The sequence below is a fragment of the Artemia franciscana genome, chromosome 8 (assembly GCF_032884065.1).
Source record: "Artemia franciscana chromosome 8, ASM3288406v1, whole genome shotgun sequence".
NCBI classification, from domain to species: domain Eukaryota; kingdom Metazoa; phylum Arthropoda; class Branchiopoda; order Anostraca; family Artemiidae; genus Artemia; species Artemia franciscana.
The window spans coordinates 26,070,563-26,095,318 of NC_088870.1; the positions used below are offsets into that span (position 1 = coordinate 26,070,563).

The window sequence follows — 24,756 nt, forward strand, 5'->3', positions numbered from 1 at the left end:
TACCTGGCAAATACCTCATAGTGGATAACATTTGTAAGCATGAATATATAATGAATCTTAGGCAATAGACTTGAGAGTACTTGCGTAGGATTTTGACTGGTTTGGAAAGAAAAATATCACCAAGTGTAGAAAACAATATTATGACCTGAGGGACTATCTTTATCCTTTGTGCCACTGATATTAAACGAGCACATTGAGATAGTTCAACAGTAATTTCTAAATGAATGACACGTTTGTTTTAGCGCTACCTATGAAACTGATCGAAGATCTTATTTTTATAGATATTTGTTGAACAATTGAATAGGAAAAATCTAAGGCACACAAAAGGTGTGCCACAGGGAGGTGTCCTAAGTCCTCTTCTTTTTAACTTAGTATTGGCAGATTTCCCCTTTAAGAATGTAGACGGCCAAATATTTGCCGACGACATTGTCTCATGGGCAAAAGGGAGAACCCCAGAAGAAGCTCAGAAAACAATGAAGATTTCCAATGATGATTTTTAATGCAAACAAAAGAAATGATCTTCAGCGACTAGAGATTGATGTGGATAGCTTACATATCCCATTGGTGAACCATACCAGATATTTAGGAGTGTCAATTGATCTGAAACTCAACATGAAGCTGCATATCAATAATATTTTAAGGGAAACTAGCAATATTATTAATCTAATGAAATGTTTAGCTGGCAAAAACTGGGGAGCTGACAGATCAATATTGAAACTTTTTTATACAGCTGCAATACGGTCAAAAATAGAGTATGCGGCTCCATTGATGGTAGAAATGTGTGACAATAATTATTACCAACTAGAAAAAATACAAAACCAAGCCTTAAGAATAATTACAGGCGGAATGAGAACAACACCAATACCAGCCTTGAGGATGGAAACGGGAATAATGTCACTTAAAGGAAGAATTCAACAACTTGCAATAAAATACATTTTGAAAATATCAGACGAAGTTAACCACCCTAACCAAAAAGTAATCCAACTACACACTTAGAAAGCTTGGAAATTTATTCCATGGAACTATGCTAAGTCACTGGTACCTGCTGTGGCCAATATCATTAGCAAATTAGGAATTAATGAAGATCTCATACACATAAGACTAGAATCTCCAGAAATAAATTTCAAAGATGTTATTATCAATATAGATACTTATCCAGTTTGCAAGAAAGAAGACTCATTGCAGGTTAAAAGAAATTGTTTGCTCAATACATTAAGTGAAAAATATCCATCTTTTCAACAATATTACACAGATGGATCGAAAATAGGAGAGAAAGTGGGATATTCTGTATTATCAAAACAAACAGGCAAAACAATAACAGGAAGACTTGAAGAAGGAGTGTCGGTTTTTGATGCAGAAATGACAGCAATAGAAAAATCGTCAAGAATGATTCATGCAGAATGCCCGCAAAATAGCAAAGCAGTAGTACTTTCAGATAGCAGGTCGGCGATTGCAGCAATAAAAGGTAATAGTAATAAATCTGTAATGGGAATCTACGACGAATTTAAAAAATGTCAAGAAAAAGCTATGACAGTTGGATTACAATGGTGTCCAAGCCATTGTGACATAGATGGTAATGAAAAAGCGGACAAACTAGCAAAGGAGGCTACCTTGCTAGGCTCTATAAGTTCAGAGTGCACGAATTTCTATTCAAAATATCGAAGGATTACCTGGCTATTAAAGAAATCAGAAATAAATCGGAACCTTGAAAAATCTAGTAATCGTTATGTAGAATATTTTAAAGGAAAGACTCCAAATAAAAAATATATACCAACTACACGAAAAGCAGCAAACATTATATTTCGATTGAGAACCCAACATGCCGCGACAAAAGAACACTTGAAGAAATTAAATTTAAGTGAAACAAATATGTGTGATTGTGCAAGTGATATACAGTCCATTCGACACCTATTGGAAGAGTGCCATATCACAGAAAACCTAAGGTCTGCAGTAAAACAAATATGCGAATCATTGAACTTCAGTTATGGTGAAGTGCCTATACTATTTCCCCCACAAAATACAAGCCATTATGCCACTCTTATTAATAGAATAGGAAATGTACTTTCAGCTTCAAACCTTGCATGGATTTAGTTAGGATTTAAGTGGAATAAATAAAGAAATTGCATGGAGATTATGCACTTGCGTCTCCACATAACCAATCAAGAAGAAGAAGAGGAAGAAGAAGGAAAAATCTAATCAGACCATATTCAAAGAACTCACCAAAGTTTACAGCAGAAGTTTCTGGTCAGCTTATAACCAAAAAGTTGGAGCTGAATAAATAGCGATTTATGCTTGTTTGGTTGGTAAAATTGTATTTTAGATGGTTATTTAGCAGATAAAATTACTAGGCCTACATATTAGCTTTTTGGATAAATATCAACATGTTCATATAATTTAGCTTGAAATATATCGAATAAATCATTTGATGCCTTTTTGTTCTTTCCAAATTCAATAATCGTTTCTGAGGCAAATTCCATTTTTAGCCCTTAAAGGAGCTAAAAGGGCTCAAAACAGCCCATAGGCTAGTAGGCTAGTTACTTCAAAATACCTTCCTGGGACATACAGTAGCCTTTAGACCCATCCCTGAAAGTTTCAAAATTCTAGTTAATTGACTTCTTGTTATCTCAGAAAGGGTTTAGGTTAGGAAAATAAAACTTTCAGGGATGAATCTACAGACTACAGTACATCCCTGGAAGGTACTTTGAAGCAACTACCTCCACTCCTTCTCCCTCTAGAGGGCCATGACCTTTAAAAATATGTGTGTTATAAAAGTGAAATCTTACAAAATATATCTTCTGCTCAATTGAAGTACAACAAAGTTGTTTTAGCTTCATAACTTTGCTCAATTCCTTTTATAAGGTTTGAAAGGTATGCAAATACATTTCCTAAATTAAAAAAAACAACAAATTCAAAATTCTACTTAAATAACAGGAATTGCATTTTCAGAACTAAAGGCAGAGAAAAAGCAACTAATAACTGAAAATTAAGGTAAAATGTTGTTTTGTCAAAATTTCAATACCTGTCATGCAGGCAAATTTCAGGACCCTCTAGAGGGAGAAGGAGCAGAGGTGGGTACTTTAAAATATCTTCTAGGGACATACTTTAGCCTGTATACCCATTCCTGAAAGTTTCATTTTCCTAACCTAAACCCTTTCCAAGATAGCAAGAAGTCAATTAACTAGAATTTTACCTTTCATTTTCCTAACATAGCAGAGAAAAAGAAACTGGTAACTGAAAATTAAGGTAAAATGTTGTTTTGTCAGAATCTCAATAGGTCTGACCTGTCAAGTAGGCAAATTTCAGGGCCCTCTAGAGGGAGAAGGAGTGGAGGTGGGTACTTGAAAATATCTTCCCAGGATATACTTTAGCCTATAGACCCATCCCTGAAAGTTTCATTTTCCTAACCTAACCCCTTTCCAAGATAGCCAAAAGTCACCAAACTAGAATTTTACCTTAGTAGAATTTGGAATGGTTACTATTATCCTGTTTGTCTTAAAAGTGAAATGTTATTTTGAAAACAAATATTCGAAATTTTTACAAAGAGCCTAAAGCCCATTGACAAGATACCACAACAAAACTGGTGTCACTTTTGAGGGGTCTCAAACTCAAAATGGGTGTAAGCCTATGAGATCAGCCATACATAAGGAAACATGTAAAGAAAACAATACTTACTTCATATTATGCAGAATAATCCTAGTTAACATATTTTACAGGGGAGACCCTTTATCTTCATTCTTTCCTTATATTTCCAATTTTTTTCATATTTTTAAATATTTGTGTCTATTTTCAAAGTCATGAAAAGTGTATAAAAGCAAATGCCATCTAACCAAACCTATTTTATCACTATTTGTCCATTTACACAGTTTTTGTGAGAAATTAGATGGCACTGATGCGTTTTAATTAGATAGGCTCTATAGAATACTTAAAACTGAAAAATGCAGTCAAATCCATGTTTATTTTTCAGGAATTTGTAAAAAAGAAAAAAAAATTGTAGCCTACAACAGTGAAGTAAAGATAAAGGTTCTCCTTCTTCAAAATGTGTCAACTAGGATTATTCTGTATATGATTAAGTAACAGTTGTTTTCTTAACATGTTTCCTTATATATGGCTGGTCTCCAAGGCTTATCAAAAGATTTTATTATCAAACAGCTTACATGGTTATGCTGATTAGTGACAGTTCTTGTCACAATCATAGCTACAGCAGTAGATATAACCTAGTAAAAAGCAAAACACAGCCCATAGTATTTAAAGGTCAAAAAATGCATTTGGAAAAAATCTGTGTGAAAAAAATTGCCATCTGACACTGATACAGGAATGGTAACTATTTATTTAGTTCATCATAAAAGTAAAAGTTTATTGCAAAAAGAAATTTATGGTAATTTGAAATAAGTCTGAAACCTCTTGAAAATGGCATAAGATTAAAGAAAAATGTACATCATTGGAATCAGCATGGTTGAAAATCTTGATTTGGGGGATTACAGCCCCCCTCCTTAAAAAGCAGCAAAACATTGCTTTTTTGCATCAGTAGCACTGATGTGCCTCCATTTTTCAGTAGCTATTGGATTACCAGAACATTATAGAGAGATGTTTAAAGGCCCATTTAAAAGCTATTTCTTATACCTATATGTTTTTATAGATTGCACCATCTGCCAGTGCTGTATGGCACTTTTTGTGCCAGTTCTCAAGTGGTGGGGCTAGTAGGCTACCAGAACATTATGGACAGATGTATAATAGATCATATAAAAGCTATTTCTCATATACATTCTTGCTATAAATCAGGGCTTGGTGGACATCACCTTGGCCAATTCCCTACTAGAAAGTACCATGAAAACACAAGAAGATGAGAAAACGAAATAGATAAAAAAGAGCAGGCTAAAAAGGATATAGAAAAGAGGAAATCAGGGCTGATAACCAGGTTCACTAATCTCTCAAAGAAGTTTGAAATGTGAATGAGTTAGCTTGTGAGTTAGAAGGTGAAGTCTTATAGATCTTTTTACTTACTTCTAGTCTTGACGTTGCTTTTCTTTTTTGTTTCAAATAAACATAACTGATAGTTTGAACAAAAATAAATTGGAAAACCAAAACAACTGACCTGTCTCCATGGACAACGAATTCCTTTTGAGGCTCATGAATATGATGATTCTTGGGGTGACCTGGCCACTGCTTCTTATTCATGAGCAAAGGAATATTTTGACCATGAATGGCAATCAAAATCCCTTTCCACTTTGGTCCCTTTTTTTACCCCTAAAAGTCAGACAGGTCGTCAAGTCTCTTTTCTAATGATCAGGAATAATTCAGAGCCTTGTACAAATTCTACCATCTGTAAGTGCCAAATGGCGTTTTTGGTGCCATGTCTCAAGTGGAATAGCTGGGGCTAGTGGACTATGAGAAATTCTTAGAGAGATGTTTAATGAGGTTTGCCAGAATGCCTCTTGCATGTTCCTCCTCCAGGCTTCCTTAATAAGCTACATAATTAAAGTCCTACAAACAGCAATATATTAAATTACATTATTAGAGATGTGGTTCTGTTATTATAGCACTGGATTTTAAATTAGATTGCCATGCATTCAATTTCAGCTTGGATTTTTTTTTCCATCATGGTTTATCCCTTATTATGATTAATTTTAAGATAATCCACTATTTTTGCAAATGTGATGCACCCATTTATTTAAAGCATATTCCTGGAAGGCTCATTTAAACCTATTACTCATATCTCCATACTTTTTGTCAATTTTACCATCTATAAGTGCCATATAGCATTAAAGACGGCACTTTTGGTGCCACCTCTTAAATGGAAGAGTTTGGAAGCATAAAACGGTACCATTGCAATAATTAGGGTCCAAAGCCCTTAACTAGAGGTTTATAAAAAACCCTCACATTAACTCCCCCTCCAGATCCTCTTTGTAAGTTTCGTTAATTGCCTACTCATCTTAAAAGTAAAAGATTATTGCAAAAACAAATTAACTAAAACTAAAACTTTTCGACCAAAAATCTACCAAAAATCCCCCTTAACTTTTGTTCCTGTCTAGGTTTTGAAAAACACCCTTTTTTGGTCATTTCATTAGAAAAGGATTTTTTTTCATTTGAAAAAAAAAATGGGGGAAACAACCCAAAGTGCACTTTGTGAGAATGTGCTATCAAGTTATTTTTGTAAAAAGCAATTAAGTAAAAATGTAAGCTTTTAAATGAACTCTTAAACAGCTCTCTTTTGGTTCTGTGGCCTTCTAGTTTCTGCTAGTCAGTAGGCAATTTATAAAGCCCTGTCTTCATTCTGGATTTTTCAGGCAAAGTCAGCCAAGTGAAAACAGCCTTTTGTTCATCAAAAAACAAATGTCCCTGAAAAACATGCATTGTTTTGTGAAGTATGAATAATGAACTTTATGTTATAGACTGAAAGTTTTTTGTAGCTTTCAAGGTTGTCTGCAGTATTTTCTAGAGGTGTCTTATCTCCCCTACAAAAGTGATGTCTCCCCGACATTTTCAATTTGAGTATCAATTCAGGTATATTTCCCAGTAGATGGAAAATTGCCTGAGTAATTCCGTTGTATAAACAAGGCGATAAATCTGTTGTAAGTAATTATCGTCCAGTTGCAATTTTATCGCCATTATCTAAAGTGTTTGAGAACATTTTAAAAGAAAGGATTACTAGCTATTTAGATAAAATAAATTTCTTTACCAAATATCAATTTGGAGTTAGGGCAAACCGTTCGACAGAACGCGCAGTTGCAGCTCTTTTATTGGAAATAAATGATTGTTTAGATGTGAATTTCTATGTGGCTACTGTTTTCTATTATATAAAAAAAGCATTTGACACTTTAAATCATGAAATTATTCTTGACAAAATGATAAATTCCGGCATAAGGGGGAGATGATTACAAATTATTAAATCATACCTGTTCGGACGCGAAATCACAGTAGATGTTGGTGGGAAAATGACTAATTTAAAAAGTCTTATTGATATTGGTGTCCCTCAAGGCTCAGTATTAGGTACACTTTTATTTTTGATTTATATTAATGATCTTCCACGAGGTTTGCATGAGAATATTAGCCATGCAATTCTATTTGCAGATGATACAGGTATAACAGTTAAAGCTAGGGATTCATCAACATTGATCTAAAATCTGACTATAAGTGTTACCTCAGTAAATCGATGGTTTGTTTCCAATAATTTAGCACCAAATTTTACAAAAACTAATTTTATGGTTTTTGGTTGTTCAAAACCTGCCTCTCGGGAGATTTCAAACAGTTCATGGTAACGAACTGTCGTAAGGAGCGACCCGGCTCTATAGTAAACGAAACTCTATAAAACGGAATTTCGATGCTAAAAGATATATCAAAAGAATCGGATTTTTATGCTGATTTTAAATATATAAGTTTCATCAAATTTAGTCTTTGTCATCAAAAGCTATGAGCCTGAGAAAATTTGCCTTATTTCGGAAAATAGGGGGTAAAACCCCCCTAAAAGCCATAGGATCTTAACGAAAATCACACCATCGCATTCAGCGCATCAGAGAACCCTATAGAAAAAATTTCAAGGTCTAATCTACAAAAATGTGGAATTTCGTATTTTTTGCCAGAAGACAAATCATGGGTGTGTGTTTATTTGTTTGTTTGTTTTTTTTCCAGGGGTCATCATATCGACCAAGTGGTCCTAGAGTGTTGCAAGAGGGCTCATTCTAACGGAAATGAAAAGTTCTAGTGCCCTTTTCAAGTTACCAAAAAAATTGGAGGGCACCTAGGCCCCCTCCCACGCTCATTTTTTTCCCAAAGTCAACGGATCAAAATTTTGAGATAGTCATTTTGTTCCGCATAGTCGAAAACCATAATAATTATGTCTTTGGGAATGACTTACCCCCCACAGTCCCTGGGGAAGGGGCTGCAAGTTACAAACTTTGACCAATGTTTACATACAGTAATGGTTACTCTAATCGCGGAAAATCGTGGAGGATTTTCTAGCATTACTATTAAAAAAAAACAATGAAAATATAAACATGAAAAAGTATTTTTCAATTGAGAGTAAGGAGAAGCATTAAAACTTAAAACGAACAGAGATTATTACGCATATGAGGGATTCTAAAAATACTTAGTATAAAGAGCGATGTATTTAGGAGGAGATAAATACTTCGCTATGCTAATAAAATTTTAAGTAATTTCAACTATTTATTCTACGGCCTTTCTGATTCAGGGGTCATTCTTAAAGAATTGGGACAAAACAAGATTTAGTGTGAAGAGCGAGGTATTAACGAGGGGACCAACCCCCTCATATATATAATCAAAAATATAAGAATATAAAAGTTTGTTACGGAAGTTAATTCTTAAGTGACGTATATTTTTTACTAATAAAAACGTTCGTTAAAAATTAAAAGATCTAGTTGCCTTTTTAAGTAACCGAAAAATTGGAGGGCAACTAGGCCTCCTTCCCCACCCCTTATTTCTCAAAATCGTCTGATCAAAACTAAGAGAAAGCCTTTTTAGCCAAAAAACGAATTTATGTGCAAATTTCATTTTAATAATTTATGTACGGAGAGCCAAAATCATACATGCATTAATTCAAAATCTTTCAGAAATTAAATAAAAAAAACAAGTTTTTTGAAATGAAAGTAAGGAGCGACGTTAAAACTTAAAACCAACAGAAATTACTCCGTATATGAAAGGGGCTTTTCCTCCTCGACACCCCGCTCCTTGCGCTAAAGTTTGATTCTTTCTCGCAATTCTACTTTTTAAAACAATAACAAACTTTAGCGTAAGGAGTGGGGTGTCGAGGAGGAAAAGCCCCTTTCATATACGGAGTAATTCTTGTTCGTTTTAATGTCACTCCTTACTTTCATTTCAAAAAACTTGTTTTTTTTTTTATTTAATCTTGTCAGAAGCTTCAGGTTGGTGATAAAAAAAATGTGTAGGGTCCAATCATATCATTATTTAGGAGTTTTTCTTGATATCCTTTTGTCATTTCATAATCATACTGAGTATTTAAGATTAAAACTTGCTCAAAATATTGGGTTGATGTATCGTGTGAAGAATATTTTTCCCTTTACCATTTTAAAAATAATTTACCACTCTCTAATTACTTCTTATTTGAATTACTGCTCAGTTGTATATCTTAATACATTTTGGAAGCATATAAAACCCTTACAGGTACTACAAAATAGGGCAATAAGAATCCTTGGAAATTTCTTACATCAACCTTCAAAACTTCAAAATGTTTCGAAAACTAAAACATTATTCCTCTTCTTAGATTTGTTAGATTTAAATAATATACGAGCATTCAATACTTCTATATGGACTTTTCAAATCTAAAATTATAAAAATTATTTCTATGACAAAGCTCTGTTAATTTTACTTCCTCATTTGGATTGTCGGAGGTCTGGGATGTACCAAATTCCTTTTGTAAGTTCTGAAAGGTCAAGGTTTTCGATTAGGTACCAAATACCCTTCATTGCTAACAATTATAAGCTGAATCATAAAATTCTGTTTGATCCATCCCAAAAATCTCAATTAAATTTAAAAAAGCAAATATTAAAGATTGTTTGCTAAAATTTTGATTATTCACCATCTATGATGGAAAATTAAATTATTTGATCTTCTTATTTGTGTGTTTTGTTTTTGTGTCCCTGTGTCTGGGATGGCCTCCCACGCCCCTCCTGCCCGATATTTATTTATTTACTTATCCTTGTTACTTCTCTTTTATTTTTTTTCTCTATTTTTTTCATTTTGTTTGTCTTTTGCCGTGTTAAATTTTGGAATCATTATTACAATGAGGTTTTGATGTTTTTTCTATGTTTTTGCACTGTCCCAGCCTTACGAGCTCTGCTCTCTGTTGTCATAATATTGTTTTTGTATTTTTTAAGTTGAATAAAGAAAAAGTTAAAAGTTGAAAAGTAACAGTGTACAATTAGGCATGCTCAGAAGGTAATATAATAAGAAAAATCCTTACTTCATAAGCAGAAAAATTACAGTTAATCATTCATAAAAGCGCTTTACTTTACCCCCTCTCTTGTTTCCCTCCCTAATTGGCAAATATATAGCCACAATTATATATTTCACATGCATTTGCTATAGGTCACTCTTTTACAAACAAATTCCACTATACTGAAGTAACAAAGACAAAATAAAGAAATAGAAAAAAGTATACTAAGGGCTATAAATTTACACATACAGGGGAAGTAAAGTGAAGTGCTTTTAGGAATGATTTACTACAACTTATCTGCATATCATGAAGTAAAAATTACTTTCTTAGCATCTTTAGTTCTCAACAGGCCTAAGTGTATAGTGATACCATGCTTTTGATCGATCAAGAATACAACTACTTATTAATAAAGAAGTATAACACAAAGAAATGAAAAATTGCTTTAATTTAAAAAAGTTGACTTAATGCAAGCGAAATTAAATATTGCTTTTAAGCAACAAAATGAACAAAGAAAATTGAAAATATCATCAGACGGAGGGAATTTGTATCTATTAAGGTTGTTGGATACCTTAAAAAATCACCCTATCTCATCCATTATAAGCTTGTTTAGTTTGTTTAGCCAAACTATTCAGAATTATTTGGGTAGTTTTGCCATAACCTATATAGCTTAGATGAGATATCCAAATAAACAATAGAAACTAAAAGCCACTGCCTACTTTCTTGTAAATCTTTTAAAAGATTTAACTTCTTCAGTTTTGTGCCAGAGATAAGGATACTCAGATTTAATGAAATTTACATCATTTGAAAGCGTAAATTATGTTTTTTTTTTTTTATTGAATGGAACATAATTTTCTTTTTAAAACTTAGGAAAGGGCAGTTCATTAGAATATTCTATTATACCTGCATGGAAAACATGAAAAATCAGCTCAAAAGAAGTCCCATCAAATAATTTGACAGTTTTTGAAGTTTCCTGTTGTGCTAATTGCCTTTGATTGAAATCATTATGGACACAGGAAGCACATCATTTATGCCAAATGTACATTGATTAGACAGCGTTTTGCTTAACAGTTAGTAACAGATTATGGATTTACTACGTTTTAAACTTGCCTCTCTTCGGCTTTTCATACTGTTGATACATCTAAGATCTCCTCTCAATTTACACCAAAGTTGTTTTGGAAGCTCCCAGTGGTATAGGAAAAATTTGCTAATGTGCCCTTAGTCTTTGAGACTGTCAGCTGATACTGAGACTTGCAAAATGAAATTTTTGGTGTCAAACATCCTTAATCTACAGACTAAATCAGACATTTATTCAGTTGCTTGTTTCTACTTTACTCCTTTGGCACCTGTGCCTTCTCTTTTTTTAAAGCCGTTTCAATGATCATTGTGAATGTTTCTAGTAATAAATCTCATAAACTATTTGTTTCTGGAGATTTGACATCCCAGGTGTAAGGTCAATACGTTGTTCAGGTTGTGCTTCCCCTAACAGTCCTTCGCAAGAAGTTTTCAAAACCACAAACTCACTCATACTGCCTCGTATGATTGAAAAAAAAAGAAAAGATTTGAACGTGATCAAATCCTATCATTATTATATCTACTGCTAATAGACTGCCCAGATTTGATCTACGCTATGGACTATTATCTTCCACTAGAAGCTAGTGACTGCATCTGTACGTTTTATGTATATATATATATATATATATATATATATATATATATATATATATATATATATATATATATATATATATATATATGTGAAATGTTCTGTAAATAAAATTAGATTAAATATAGCCAGCATAGACAGGGATACTTGTTGCTTTTTGGATGATGATGGTAATTAAACAGAGACAGTTTTCCAATCATTCTTATATATGCTGAGTCTAGGCATATAAGACATTACTGGGCTAGTACATCACAAACCCTCTATTATATGCCCCAAAAGATATAGAGTACATTATCTGACAAAAAGAGATTTTTGAATTAATAATTCTATAATCAGGGGTATTTTTATGACTTAGAACATGCTGTCACAAATTGAGAAATTTAACCTGAAAGAAAGTTACCAAACACAGATAATTCCTTGCTGTTGGTGCTAAAAGTAACCCAAAACTCTTCTGGGGGCATGTGTTCTCCAAAGATAAGAATCGCCATTGGATTATCAAACTCATGAAGCCTTCAGGTGAACCAATTTCGGGATGTAAAGAAGTAGTTCACCTCTTAAGTAGTACCTCTAGTAAAAACTTGGCTTCCCCAGCCACTTTTTCTTATCGTGCCCATATAATTTCAAACATTATTGCAATAGACTGTAAAAGAATTTACATTTATGCTGCTGATTCACTTGAAGGATTCTTCTAACAGTCCTTAAAACGTGACTTCATTACTACACAATTCCTAGCTGTTGGCAGAGTACTAAAAGCAACCCTAAACTGTTTTAGGTGAACATTTCCTTCAAATATCCCCATCATCAGTGGATCACAAACTCACAAACCTTTCGGGTGAAACTATTTCAGATTGTAAAGAAGTAGTTGATATCTTAAGTAGCACCTTCAGTAAAAACTATAATATATCACCACTTTGATTTTTCCAAATAATTATTCATTCCCCATCCATGGAATTTCAAGTGTTATTGCCACCCGTCAATACTGACAATGTTTACTAAAGTCTTGCAAATGAGAATGCACCTAAAGCTAGGGCGTGTGATAGCATTCATCCTAGGCTCTTAAGAATATGCTTATCATGTTGCTGATCCACTTGCAAGACTCTTCTGACAATACCTGAAGCTTGACTCCGTTAATACATTCTTAATGACTCCATTCCTACCGATCTTGAGGGCAGCAAGCTTTTTAATCATGTCCTGCTTGGCTTCAGGAAGGGAAGATCCACTGATACCAAAATCAATTTAATGTATTCTTGGGGACAAATTGCAATGTGGATTGATCAAGATTGTCCACTAGACATAATATTACTTGGTCAGGCTAAGGTTGAATAGAAGTTTTCCTCTGTATGTTTCCAATGTATTTTCGGTTTAATGACAGTGGACCTAAATATAGTTTGGTTTGGTTCCCATGACTAGCCCAACTAGCCAACAGCCTAACACCATTAGGTTCAATATAAATGATTGTCCAGCTTTTATTCAGAATCATTTAATAATGTTTGCTGATGATTTAAAGCTAGTAGATCCTATTTCTTCAATTGATAATATGGCCCCAGATTCATCTTAACCTGTTATGTCAATGGGCTACTATTTTGAAGCTAGAATTTGGCCTCACAAAATGCGTCCCTATATCAGGGTAACTGAACAAAATCAGTAACGAACAATGAGCGCTCCTTTCAGACAAGAGAAGAATTACTCGATTTTACTTGTTACTAGATAATTAATAGATGGCATCTCAATCAGTTGGTAATTCTCGCAGTCAGATTAAGACAAAATCCTAGCATTTTATTCCTAAGGGAATTTGATCGTCAAAAAGTGCTAAAAGTAAGTTACACTTTTTTGCTTAGATAGACTAAAGTAGACCTTTCAATCTGACATTTTTCTATAGCTGAGATGCCAAATGGTTAGATTTTAGGTTAAATCATTTCCTTATTTCGTAGATTCATGTTGGCAGCAGTGTTCAATGTTACCCGCAAATATTCTGTTTTTCTGGGGTAACTTTAAACGTATGTTCGAAGTTACCTTTATCTGTCTTTACTGTTGATTTCAATATGCTGCACTGGCCAATTGTTTAATTTTGCATTGGGCTGAAGTTTACTCTGCTGTTTAGAGCTTTAAGAAACCCCTTTTAATCTATTGATCCCAGGAAGGTGCAAATCGAGTTCATCTTTTCAACTATTGTTAAGGTTTTTGACCATTTTCTAATTCCTTCAGACCTACTTTTATTTATTCTTTGGGGGGGGGGAAGTCATTTGACAACCAATAGGAGAGACAAAGGATTATAAAGTTACTAAGGAAAAATATGAAAAATAAAAAGAAAAATACTATTTGTTCTAGAAGTTAATTTAAGGCAACTTAATTTGGGTCTTTTGCAATTCAATTTGACAAGTTTAAAACATGATGTTTTCTTAAATATTATTTTCGGACAGGGCAAATGAAATCATTTAGACAACCATAATTGAAGCATAAGTCTTTGACAAAATATTTAATCCTTGTAACTAAGTTCATCAGCGGCAACGCTCTACTGTTGCCTGTAGAAAAGGCCACAAGCCTTCAGTGTTTTTTTTTCTCGGTCACATTGTAGAGAAGTAATGGTCGTAAAAACTACGGAGGGGAATCATTTGACTGAAAATTCATACGGAATTTTTCATGTGTGTTTTGTGTTTCTTTTTTTATTGGTTTTAAATTGAGTCTTAATAAACAGTTTTTACAAAAACCTAGAACACATGCGAAACAAATGAATGCAAGAAAGTATGCCAGTTATGATGAAAAAGTGATGGAAAAAGCTATGGAGGACATAAAGAAAGGAGATGTAACAATTTGAAAGGTTTCAGAGAAATACGGGATCTTCTTTGGGTCTTCTTTCTCACCGAATCAATAAAAAGTACAATAAAAAGTTGGGAAAACCAACCGTATTGACAGGGCTTGAGGAAGAAGCCATCGTCTCTCATTTGCTCACATGTACCGAATGGGGGGTTTCCTGTTGATCGATTTGAGCTGAAACTCAGCCAAAAGTTACCTTGCATCAGTTGGAAAAACACTATATTGCTTCAAGAACAACATGGCTGGACGAGACTTTATCAATTCTTTTTTCAATCGACGTCTTTCAAAGTTTTGTTTGAGAACCTTAGTGAACTACTCCAAAAGAAAAAGTTCTGTTTCATCTGTAATGTTGAATAAGTGCTATCACAATTTAGAGGTGACTATTCAGGAAGTGCCTCTACTGAATGTTTATAATTACTATCAGACTAGCTTAAGAGACAACTCCGGGAAAAAGAAATACATTGTGAAAAAGGTATCAAATACCCCTCCGGAATAATGAATGAAACAAAGGAAGCAATGTTCCTAATGATGTGTCGAAATGCAGAAGGCGAAATGCTTCTACATTTTTTTGTGATATAAACATAAAAGCATGTTTAGCTCTTGGTGTACAGGAGGCCCTAAAGGAGCTAGGTAGGCTGCATCTAAGTCAGGATGGTTTGAGAGTGAAATTTACTGCAACCTCTTGATGTGGCTGTTTTCGCTCCAATGGAAAAGGAGTTGAGAAAAATGCTTTATGACTACAAAATAGATGACCCAAAAGAAACTGTAATGAGGAAAGACAAATTTCCCCAGCTTCTGAAGCTACTCCTGGAGACTCTAAGCATCAAATAGTAAGGAACATCTAAAGAATGACCTTGCCAAATGCTTATCATGTTCCAGAGTCATCTAAGACCATCCACTTCCCGCCCACAAGAGGTTGTGCACAACGTCAGGGAAGTTTTGCTGGATGTCCTGCAAGTACGCAGATTTGATAAATCTGTGACACGTACAAACGTCATATCATCACACCGGGGAAAAGCATCGGGGATGTAGAAGATTCAAGCTGTGAGTCTGACATGACTGACGCATTCAGATGGGAGAGTGAGTCTGAAATGGAAATTGAGGAGTCGACGAGAACTGGCACTTCTACTTTGTCAAGCAAGGTAGCAGCTAAAACAGGTTCAAATTATCCACCAAAAACCGTTGATGTTCATTGCAAAGTTCTTCATGGGTCGTATTTATTAGTGTTTTGTAGTGTTGGAGGTAGATGCTCCTTCTTCTAGCAGCTTGCTAAATGTGATATGCCTGCGAAAAAACAAGGATGGATCCTTCTATTTTCCCAGTGTGAAATATTCAGTATCCATTCGTCCCACCCAGATAGAGGGAGATGTCCCAGCCCCTTGACTCACTCACAGCCCAAAAAGATTTATTTGATCATGACTTTGGTCATCTGATACTTCACTAATTTGACCTTTCCTTGTTTTTATTTTAAAAGTAACATCGTATTTCTCTCAATAAACGAGCTTTTTTTGGCTTTAAATTTGATGCCATATGACTTCAAACTCCTCCAAATCTTGTTCAATGTTACCAGTCAAATTTTTTAGTGTTCAAAGTTAAACTCCCCCTGAGGTAACTTTAACCACCATTTTAGGATTGCTGTAGCTCTCACAACATGAAGACAAGGAGTTCATGATAGTTGCCATTCGACACAGAATGGTGTGAGGTATGAAGACCCAGTACATCACACATTGCGAATGCTTTAAATTACTTCTCGCGGCAATTCCTTAATATTTCTCTCTCCTTGTCATATTTTCTGTAACTAAAAATGAGGTGGCAGTTGACTTCATATACTCCACATGTGTCGCAGTTGGGGGGGGGGGCATTTTCCATTAGAAAAGTTGATTTTGTTTTTGCATGGCCACATCAGAGGCGAAATAGGTACGTTGAAAGGATACGGGATGGGAGGGACAATTCTTTTGACGGTGGTTCATAATCATAGATATCTAAGAGCCGGGAATGTGAATAATGTGAGCCAAACCTCTTCTTCGTCGAAGATTTTGGAACTGATTGAAGACAGGAATTGAGGACCAGTAATAGGGGTGTAAGTGATGATATCCAGTTGGAAGGCTCGTTTTGCAACCAAGTCTGCTAGTTCATTTCCTGCTATCCCAGATTGTGCGGGATTCCAGATAAATAAAACGTGAACAGCATTTCTTGATAATTGTGTACCCATGGTTTTTATCTGGATCGCAACATTCCTTGTTTGGCATTGCTGGTGTGAAAGATAGTTTAGAACTGACAGGAATGCTAGTTACCGACCATGTTCTTCTAGTGTCTGAGCTCCGTTTGACCTGATATATCTTGAAGATCAAACCTGATTGCCGTTAGCGCAGCAGAAAACAATTGCCAGGCTAGGGGATAAACCGTAGGAAAGAGGTGGACTCTGAAGGGTATAACAACTGAACAACTGCATTTTTTTCATCTTTGAGCTATCTGTGTGAACTTGAGTGTAGTCTTAATATTCTGCCATCTTTCCAAGGCAGATAACTTTCGTCAATACTGGGAGGTGTCCTTCATTTTTTTATGACACTAATCTTAGGAATAAAGATTCCACTATTTCGATGAAGGCCTTAGGGGAATCATCATATAAATTAACAGTCAGTTTGCCATTCCCCCTAAATTCTTCCGCACCAGGAAGGCAAAGGAGTCTCTGATACCAGGGCATCTCATTTGGTTTAGAACAGGTATCAGTATTATTTTGACTAAGATTTCTTAATAGTTAAAGTGATTTTTGAGTTTCATCTTCTTTGGAAAAAATCTCGCAAGGAGGTTTCTTCTTCTGGGGTGAAGTTACTTTATCCCAATTCGCAGTACATTGATTCAAAAAGGGTTGATTTTAAGCATCCAAAGCTTTTCTTAAAACTGCATGGACGGTATCATCTTTGTCAAGTGCTGAGTCCATATCTAAAAATATTACATGGACAGCTATTCCATATTTAAAGCTTTCTCCAGTCTAATAAGGGCGTCTGTAGTGATCCTTTGTAGGAGAAAATCAAGCTGTTCGGTCGGGATGATGTCCCATAAAGGGGTTGAATAGCTCTGTCAATAGCTTGATGAAGGTATTGGTTTCTGGCTGGCAGGGCTACTAGTTTCTGCTGAACTAATACTGAGGGAAGAGCTTGATCATCCTATGTTGATCTTATCAATTTCGCTATTCAGGCTGACTGCTTCGTTTTAGAGATTAGAAGGCAGTATCTGTGAAACCAGTTTGCATAATGATGTTACAATCTGGGTCAAATCTGGTGTTTGCCCTGCAAAACCTTCAAACATGGACATTTACTTTATGTCAAAATCATCAACTGGATGATGTTTTGGTGTCAATGGGGGGAAGGGGTGGGTATGTACAAGGGGAACAGTTTTTGCATGAGTTGGAAGTTCTTTCTTCAAGACATCGGCAGTAGCCGCTATCGGGATATTTTTGGCGAAAGATTAAGAAGACTAACAATGGCCTTCTTCTTAATGAGTATTAGACATTCTTTGGAGTTAGCAGCATGCTTTCAATTACAATTTGGGCACTTGAGTACCTGCTCCTCCTTTGCTGTCTTGGATTGGAGGGATTCTTCAAGGGTGTGTTGTCACCGCGTAGGAGACATCTTCTGCCTCTGCGGCAGTTTGAAGTCATCTGGCCAAAACCTTGGCAATTGAAGCTCTGTATTGCCTGGGGGATAAACTGCTTCACTATATGCCTATTGCCCCAAATAGAGATTTTCAGTGGGAACTGGACTTCTTGATCGAAGGTGCAAACCAAAGGACTTGGATTTTGAAGGTCTTTGTTACTTGTTGGATGCTATTATCACTTTGGATCCCCCTAACAAATTCATCAAGATCAATGACCGCCCCAGCTGGGATGAATACAATACCTTTTCTGTTTCTGTTTACATCCAAGTAAAAACTCTACCTTATAGCTATTTACTACTATATCTGGAATTGAAAGTATAGCAATTGCTATAGGTTGGTTCATAGCTTTTATGATAACCGAGTCATTGGGTCCAAGTCTTTCAAATTGAACCATAATGGCCACCACACTCGTGATTTTGGAGGTGTTATAAAATTTTCTTTAGCAATAACTGTTATACTCCCTAGTGTCAACAACTTACTGGTCTCATTAGGACCTTTAAGTCCTAAAGTCAAAATCCTTACACTGGAATTATTTAGGTCAGAGGTGACACGGCTACTAACTTAACTGTCGGTCATCACAATTGACGTAAAAAAACAATAATTAGGTCAGAAATAAGCAGGTCAAAACAGCGAAGTCAAATAACACTAATGAATTATAAAAATACATAACTGAATACGAGCAGAGGAGGTGGGGAGGGAGCCCTAAATCAATATTAAAATGAACAAGCAAAATAAATCAATAGCTAACCCTGCATTAAGTTTCAAGGCAAGGTAAATTGAGTTGATAAGCATTCTGAATCAGGTCGGAATTTGGTTAGAGGAAGCTTAGCAACAAGAACTTAATTAGCCAAAGCAAGCCAAATGATGCACCGCAAAACAAATATTTAGGCGTCAAGGACCCAAGGGCTAATCTCCAGCATTATTATTCGGGGGGGGGGGGCAAGAGGGGTCCTTATCCGGATAGTCAAGGGGCATTGGGTATATAATAATTTTTCTCCACATTATTTGGGGGGCAACTGTCCCCCCAAATGACGCCCCTGCAAGGATTCCAACTGGGTATATAGCATCTTTTTAAATATTTGATCTATTTTAGTCTCAATTAGTTGTTTTTATTTCCCCTAGGTCCATCTTTCAGCTAGAAAACCAATCCAATATTATACTAATTTATTAAAGCTCGTATCATCTACTCCTGCCCTATTTATTCTTCGGGGTATAAGATAGAAAACTGGTCTTTGCTTCAGCAGAATTCTTTTTTCCTTGATTTTAGTTTGGATCTACTTTTTTTTAACTCTAGTTTTTTTATGTATATTTCTATACGGTAGACTTTTTTGAAGAGCAGCTGAGTTAGGCTAAGTGAATACAGTTTTCTGGAATGAATGCAGAGCATAAATTATTTTGAAACAAAATTACTACATAAAAATAAAAATAAAAAATGAAAAAATTACTACAGTAGCATTAGGTAAACTTCTGCAAGGACCATCTTCTAAACTAGCCATAATAACAACAAAATTCTAGCTTCATTCTTTTAAGGTGAACTCTAGTTAAACAATTTTTATATTTGATCTGAGTTTAATTGCAATCCCCTCCTTCTATTATGAAGTCTGAATGTGGTTTGGTTTTGTTTGATTTTAGTTTGGATCTACTTTTTTTTAACTCTAGTTTTTTATGTATATTTCTATACGGTAGACTTTTTTGAAGAGCAGCTGAGTTAGGCTAAGTGAATACAGTTTTCTGGAATGAATGCAGAGCATAAATTATTTTGAAACAAAATTACTACATAAAAATAAAAATAAAAAATGAAAAAATTACTACAGTAGTATTAGGTAAACTTCTGCAAGGACCATCTTCTAAACTAGCCATAATAACAACAAAATTCTAGCTTCATTCTTTTAAGGTGAACTCTAGTTAAACAATTTTTATATTTGATCTGAGTTTAATTGCAATCCCCTCCTTCTATTATCCCCCTTTTGTCTGAATGTAGTCGTAGGCTAAATGCGAAGTTTGTTGGTTTGTATTCTTTTTTGTGTTTTTTTCTTCCTTGGCTCATTATAGGAATTATTTACAATAATAAAAAATCATTAAACTTAGTATTTAACCCAGGTCTATATCTAGGCAGGAGCGGGGGGGGGAGGAATAGGACGCAAGAGAGATGTTAAAAGTATAGGATCTAGACAGATAAATAAAAGATGTGTAAAGGGGGGAATTTTATTGCTGTGCAGCAATTCAAATATACTGTTGAATTATGCAACAAAAAATCAAGGGGACTGCCGAGAGCTAAACATTTAACTCTTTAAAAAATCTTGAGAATTTCCAGGGGGCCCCAGCCCCCTGCTTCCCCTCTAAATACGCCACTGGATAGGATGCAATTAAACTGAAAGCAAGCATAGTTTTGAACAAGATTACGAAACATTAAGTAGGGCTGAGCAATGGAATAAAAACATATTTACGTCCAAGTAAGGAAACAGGTAAAACAAATTAAACCTGATATCCTACAGACAACAATGTTCCTAACATCCTCAGTACCAAATGGTTGGTTACATCAACTGCCTGTAAAAGAGAACTGATATTTAAAAGTTGTCGAGAAAAGTCTAGTGTCAAGGTAATCCGTGAACGTTTTATTTTTATAGCTTTGAGGGAGTCAAAAGCTTCTTAATATAACTCTCAACATCTTTTCTATGCGAAAACGCGTTTTTTTCGGGGGGGGGGTCCAGTGGTCAGTGCCCATCCATAGGACTAAAAATTTATGAATTATATTAAACGGGGAGAAAGGCCCATTTTAACAATATGGGAATCGGTTTTTTTCTCGAATGTTTGCCCTCCAGGATCACTTTTGGCTCGCTTCCCAGAAGAAGTGGAATTGAGTCTGTACCCATGTGACTCTTTGTAAAATTATTAGATCCATCGTGCTACTTTATTTGCAATAAGTCATTTGTTTTCAGGAAGTTCTTGTTGTAATAGAACATACTGTATTTCCTGTCGTCTGAGTTTATTTCCTGTTTGAAAACTATATCTCTTATGGAAGTTCGATGAATTTTGTCTGGCAATCAAAAAGAAAAGTAGTCTAGATTCAGGTCGTACATATGGTAAAGCGTGCATATATCTGGGTAGGGTATATACATATACAGGGAAGATACGTTTGTTGAATTTTGTAAGGGGGTTCTGGACTTGCTAGCTCCCCTTGATCCCTTCCCCCCCCCAACTGAGAATCAAAATCGGTATCAGGATTGAGAGCAATTTTCTATTTGATAAAAACCTTTGGCCTATTAGTTTTACCTTTCGGTCGGTCTGGCTAAAATCGCCGTGTTGAAATAGCATCAGACGAGGTGTGAGGGTGTGGGCAGACGGGGCGTTGAAGAAATTCGTTTTACCCTTAGTACAACTTGTAGTTTGCGTTTTTGAAGAAGCCTTCCCGGAAGTTTCTATATGAAAAAGCCAGAAAAAAAAAAATCAGAAGACATTTCGGCCTTTACGATGTCAACTGATTAATTTCAAAAAGATATAATATGTTTTAAATATACAAACATTTATGTAACACCAGCTCATATGCGGATGCTTTTAGGGGGATAGGGAGTGAGAGGGCTGAGTTCTTCACGACCCTTGAAAATAAGCAAATCAAGCGAATTATATAGGATAAATCAGAAGAATCCCGCTACTTCTTTAGGGTTCGGGAACGAAAGAGCCCCTGCCCACGTACCTGTATACCACTGTAAAAATAAAGATGAAAAGAAAAAATGGTGCATAGCCTTAGAATCTTTACTGCAAGACTATATATCCTAAAATATGTCAAGCACGGCTTCTTGTCATAATGCGACGTCTTTTTGGGGCATACTTTTACGATATTTTTGTGAATAACGTCGTAAAATAGGAAATGTCAAATGAAAAAAAAACCTGCAAATGAAATTTTTTCTTTGATTTTATTATTGTTTGATAATGAACTGTTGTTTCAACAAGTATGCATAATGATTAACTTGATCTACTCTTGAAATTCCAAACATCAATTATCTTCAGTAACTGTATCGTGTTCCCACTTTATTGGTTTATTTCTAATTGCTCTAAGGTCAACTTCAGTGGCTTTAAATTCGTCACTGTGGGTTCAATGTCACTTAGAAATTTCACTCCATCAAATGTTAATCTAAGTTTTTCTTTTGATATTTTTATCGCCCGAGGACGTGTTCCCCTTCCTTTGCTTTTTTTGTGTTTATTAATCTCTTAATTGGTTTGTTTGCATTTTCCCGTCTTTTTCAATCTCCTTTTCTCTCGTGCTTCTCAGCCATCGTTTCTTTCCTTTCTTCTTTGTCCCTCTGTTTCCTTCTTTGTAATTTGTTTTTCCTCCCCCATTCTTCTCTTGATTTTTGTGTTTCCAACTTCAATTGCTTCAAAAGGGGATTGATAGTTTTTTTTTTTAGCTACATAGGTAAGTATTAAAACCGTTTCTCCCTTATGTAAAAATCAGAACAAGAACACGCTCAATAAAAATTCTAACCTTTTGAAATACAAGCAAATGGTGATTGTATGTCAAATGACCAAATATTTACCTTTGTTAAGGGGGAGGAGAGGTTATCACACCCATCAGGCTTCACCAAATGTAAACAAAGTACGTTTATTGCATAGCTCTCATACTTTGCTAAGAATCAGAATCGAGTATCTTATCACCATTGTGAATTCGAAGCAGAGTTTTGACTGTGAGGTACATTTGGTGTTGGAATCAGTAAAAAATTTGAGCATCATCCCATCTCTTTTATATGTCATTATCATCTGTATTATGTTTCCTATCATGTCCCTTATAATAATTAAATAAAAAAAACTAGTTTTTTCAACTGAAAGTAAGGAGCGACATTAAAACTTAAAACGAACAGAAATTACTCCGTATAGGAAATGGGTTGTCCCCTCCGCAATCCTTCGCTCTTTACGCTAAAGTTTGACTCTTTGCCACAATTCAACTTTTTAAAATAATTAAAAGCTTTAGCGTAAAGAGTGGGGGATTGCGGATGGGACAACCCATTTCATATACGGAGTAATTTCCGTTCGTTTTAAGTTTTAATGCCGCTCCTTACTTTCAGTTGAAAAAACTAGTTTTTTTATTTAATTTCTGAACGTTTTTGAATTAATGCATGTTCGATTTTGACTCTCCGCACATAAATTATTAAAATGTAATTTGTATATTATTTTTTTTTTGGAAAAATGGCTTTCTCTTAGTTTTGATCAGACAATTTTGAGAAATAAGGGGTGGGGAAGGAGGCCTAGTTGCTCTCCGATTTTTCGGTTACTTGAAAAGGCAACTAGAACTTTTAATTTTTAACATACGTTTTGTTAGTAAAAAATATACGTAACTTAAGAATTAACTTACGTAACAAACTTTTATATTCTTATATTTTTATTATGTATACAAGAGGGTTGGTAGCCTCGTTAATACCTCGCTCTTTACACTAAATCGTAAGTTTTGTCCCAATTCTTTAAGAATGACCCCTGAATCAGAAAGGCCGTAGAATAAATAGTTGAAATTACTAAAAATACTTTAGCATAAAGAGCGAGGTATTTATACCTCTAATGTATACCTCTCTCCTAAATACCTCTCTCTTCATGCTAAAGTATTTTTAGAACCCCTTGTATGCGTAATAATCTCTGTTCGTTTTAAGTTTCAATGCTACCACTTACTTTCAATTGAAAAGTTTTCATGTTTATATTTTCATTGTTTTTTTATAGTAATGCTAGAAAATCCTGCGCCCTTTTCATTGAATTTTTCTTCCCCCATGACATATTCCTCCAAGGAAAGATCCTCCCACATTGCCCCCTCCCCTCAACCCCACCCCAAACCAAAAAAATCCTCCTGAAAACGTCTGCACACTTCCCAATAACCATTACTGTATGTAAACACTGGTCAAAGTTGGTAACTTACAGCCCCTCCCCTAGGGATTGCGGGGGAGTAAGTCATTCCCAAGGACATGGTTACTATGGTTTTCGACTATGCGGAACAAAATGGCTATCTCAAAATTTTGATCCGTTAACTTTGGGGAAAAAATGAGCGTGGGAGGGGGCCTAGGTGCCCTCCAATTTTTTTTGGTCACTGAAAAAGGGCACTAGAACTTTCCATTTCCGTTAGAATGAGCCCTCTTGCGAAGTTCTAGGACCACTTGGTCGATACGATGACCCCTGGGAAAAAAAAACAAATAAACACGCGTTTTTGTAGATAGGAGCTTGAAATTTTTGCTATAGGGTTCTCTGATACGCCGAATACGACGGTGTGATTTTCGTTAAGATTCTATGACTTTTAGGGGGTGTTTCCCCCTATTTTCCAAAATAAGGCAACTTTTGCCAGGCTCGTAACTTTTAATGACAAAGACTAAATTTGATGAAACTTGTATATTTAGAATCAGCATGAAAATCCCATTCCTTTGATGTATATTTTAGCATCGAAATTCCGTTTTTTAGAGTTTTGTTTACTATTGAGCCGGGTCGCTCCTTACTACAGTTCGTTACCACGAACTGTTTGATCTCCTAATCTATGCAATGAGAAGCTGTGATGAGCCTCCCATGCTTTACTTATTTATTTTTTCTTGGATTTTGGAGGCTCCTTTGCTCAGAATTTATGATATCCACTGCTGCTCATGGATGACTATATGAAGCAGGGGACGCCCCATCGCCTTTTGTGTACTCTGGAGAATGCATGGCGCCCGACTATAATTTCAGCGAATTAATTTTTATCAGAATTTTCCAA

The 24,756-nt window shown here is 35.2% G+C and overlaps 2 protein-coding genes across 4 annotated transcripts in view; one reads left to right on the forward strand and one right to left on the reverse strand.

Annotated features, from left to right (window-relative positions):
• The window catches only part of LOC136030211 (ras-related protein Rap-2b-like), a 104,883-nt gene extending 84,304 nt beyond the window's left edge, over positions 1-20,579 (reverse strand). The window contains exon 1 of one of the 3 annotated variants that reach the window (XM_065709004.1): positions 20,523-20,579. In XM_065709004.1, the coding sequence (XP_065565076.1) occupies positions 20,523-20,555 (33 nt within the window). In that variant the 5' untranslated portion in view covers positions 20,556-20,579. Of the gene's footprint in view, positions 1-3,452; positions 3,575-3,672; positions 3,782-20,522 lie in introns of those variants that run through there. The other 2 variants (XM_065709007.1, XM_065709006.1) reach the window with 2 other exon arrangements.
• The window catches only part of LOC136030209 (protein Tob1-like), a 141,771-nt gene continuing 119,163 nt past the window's right edge, over positions 2,149-24,756 (forward strand). The window contains exon 1 of the mRNA XM_065709001.1: positions 2,149-2,299. The gene's annotated coding sequence lies outside the window, so the exon portion shown is untranslated. The remainder of the gene's footprint in view (positions 2,300-24,756) is intronic.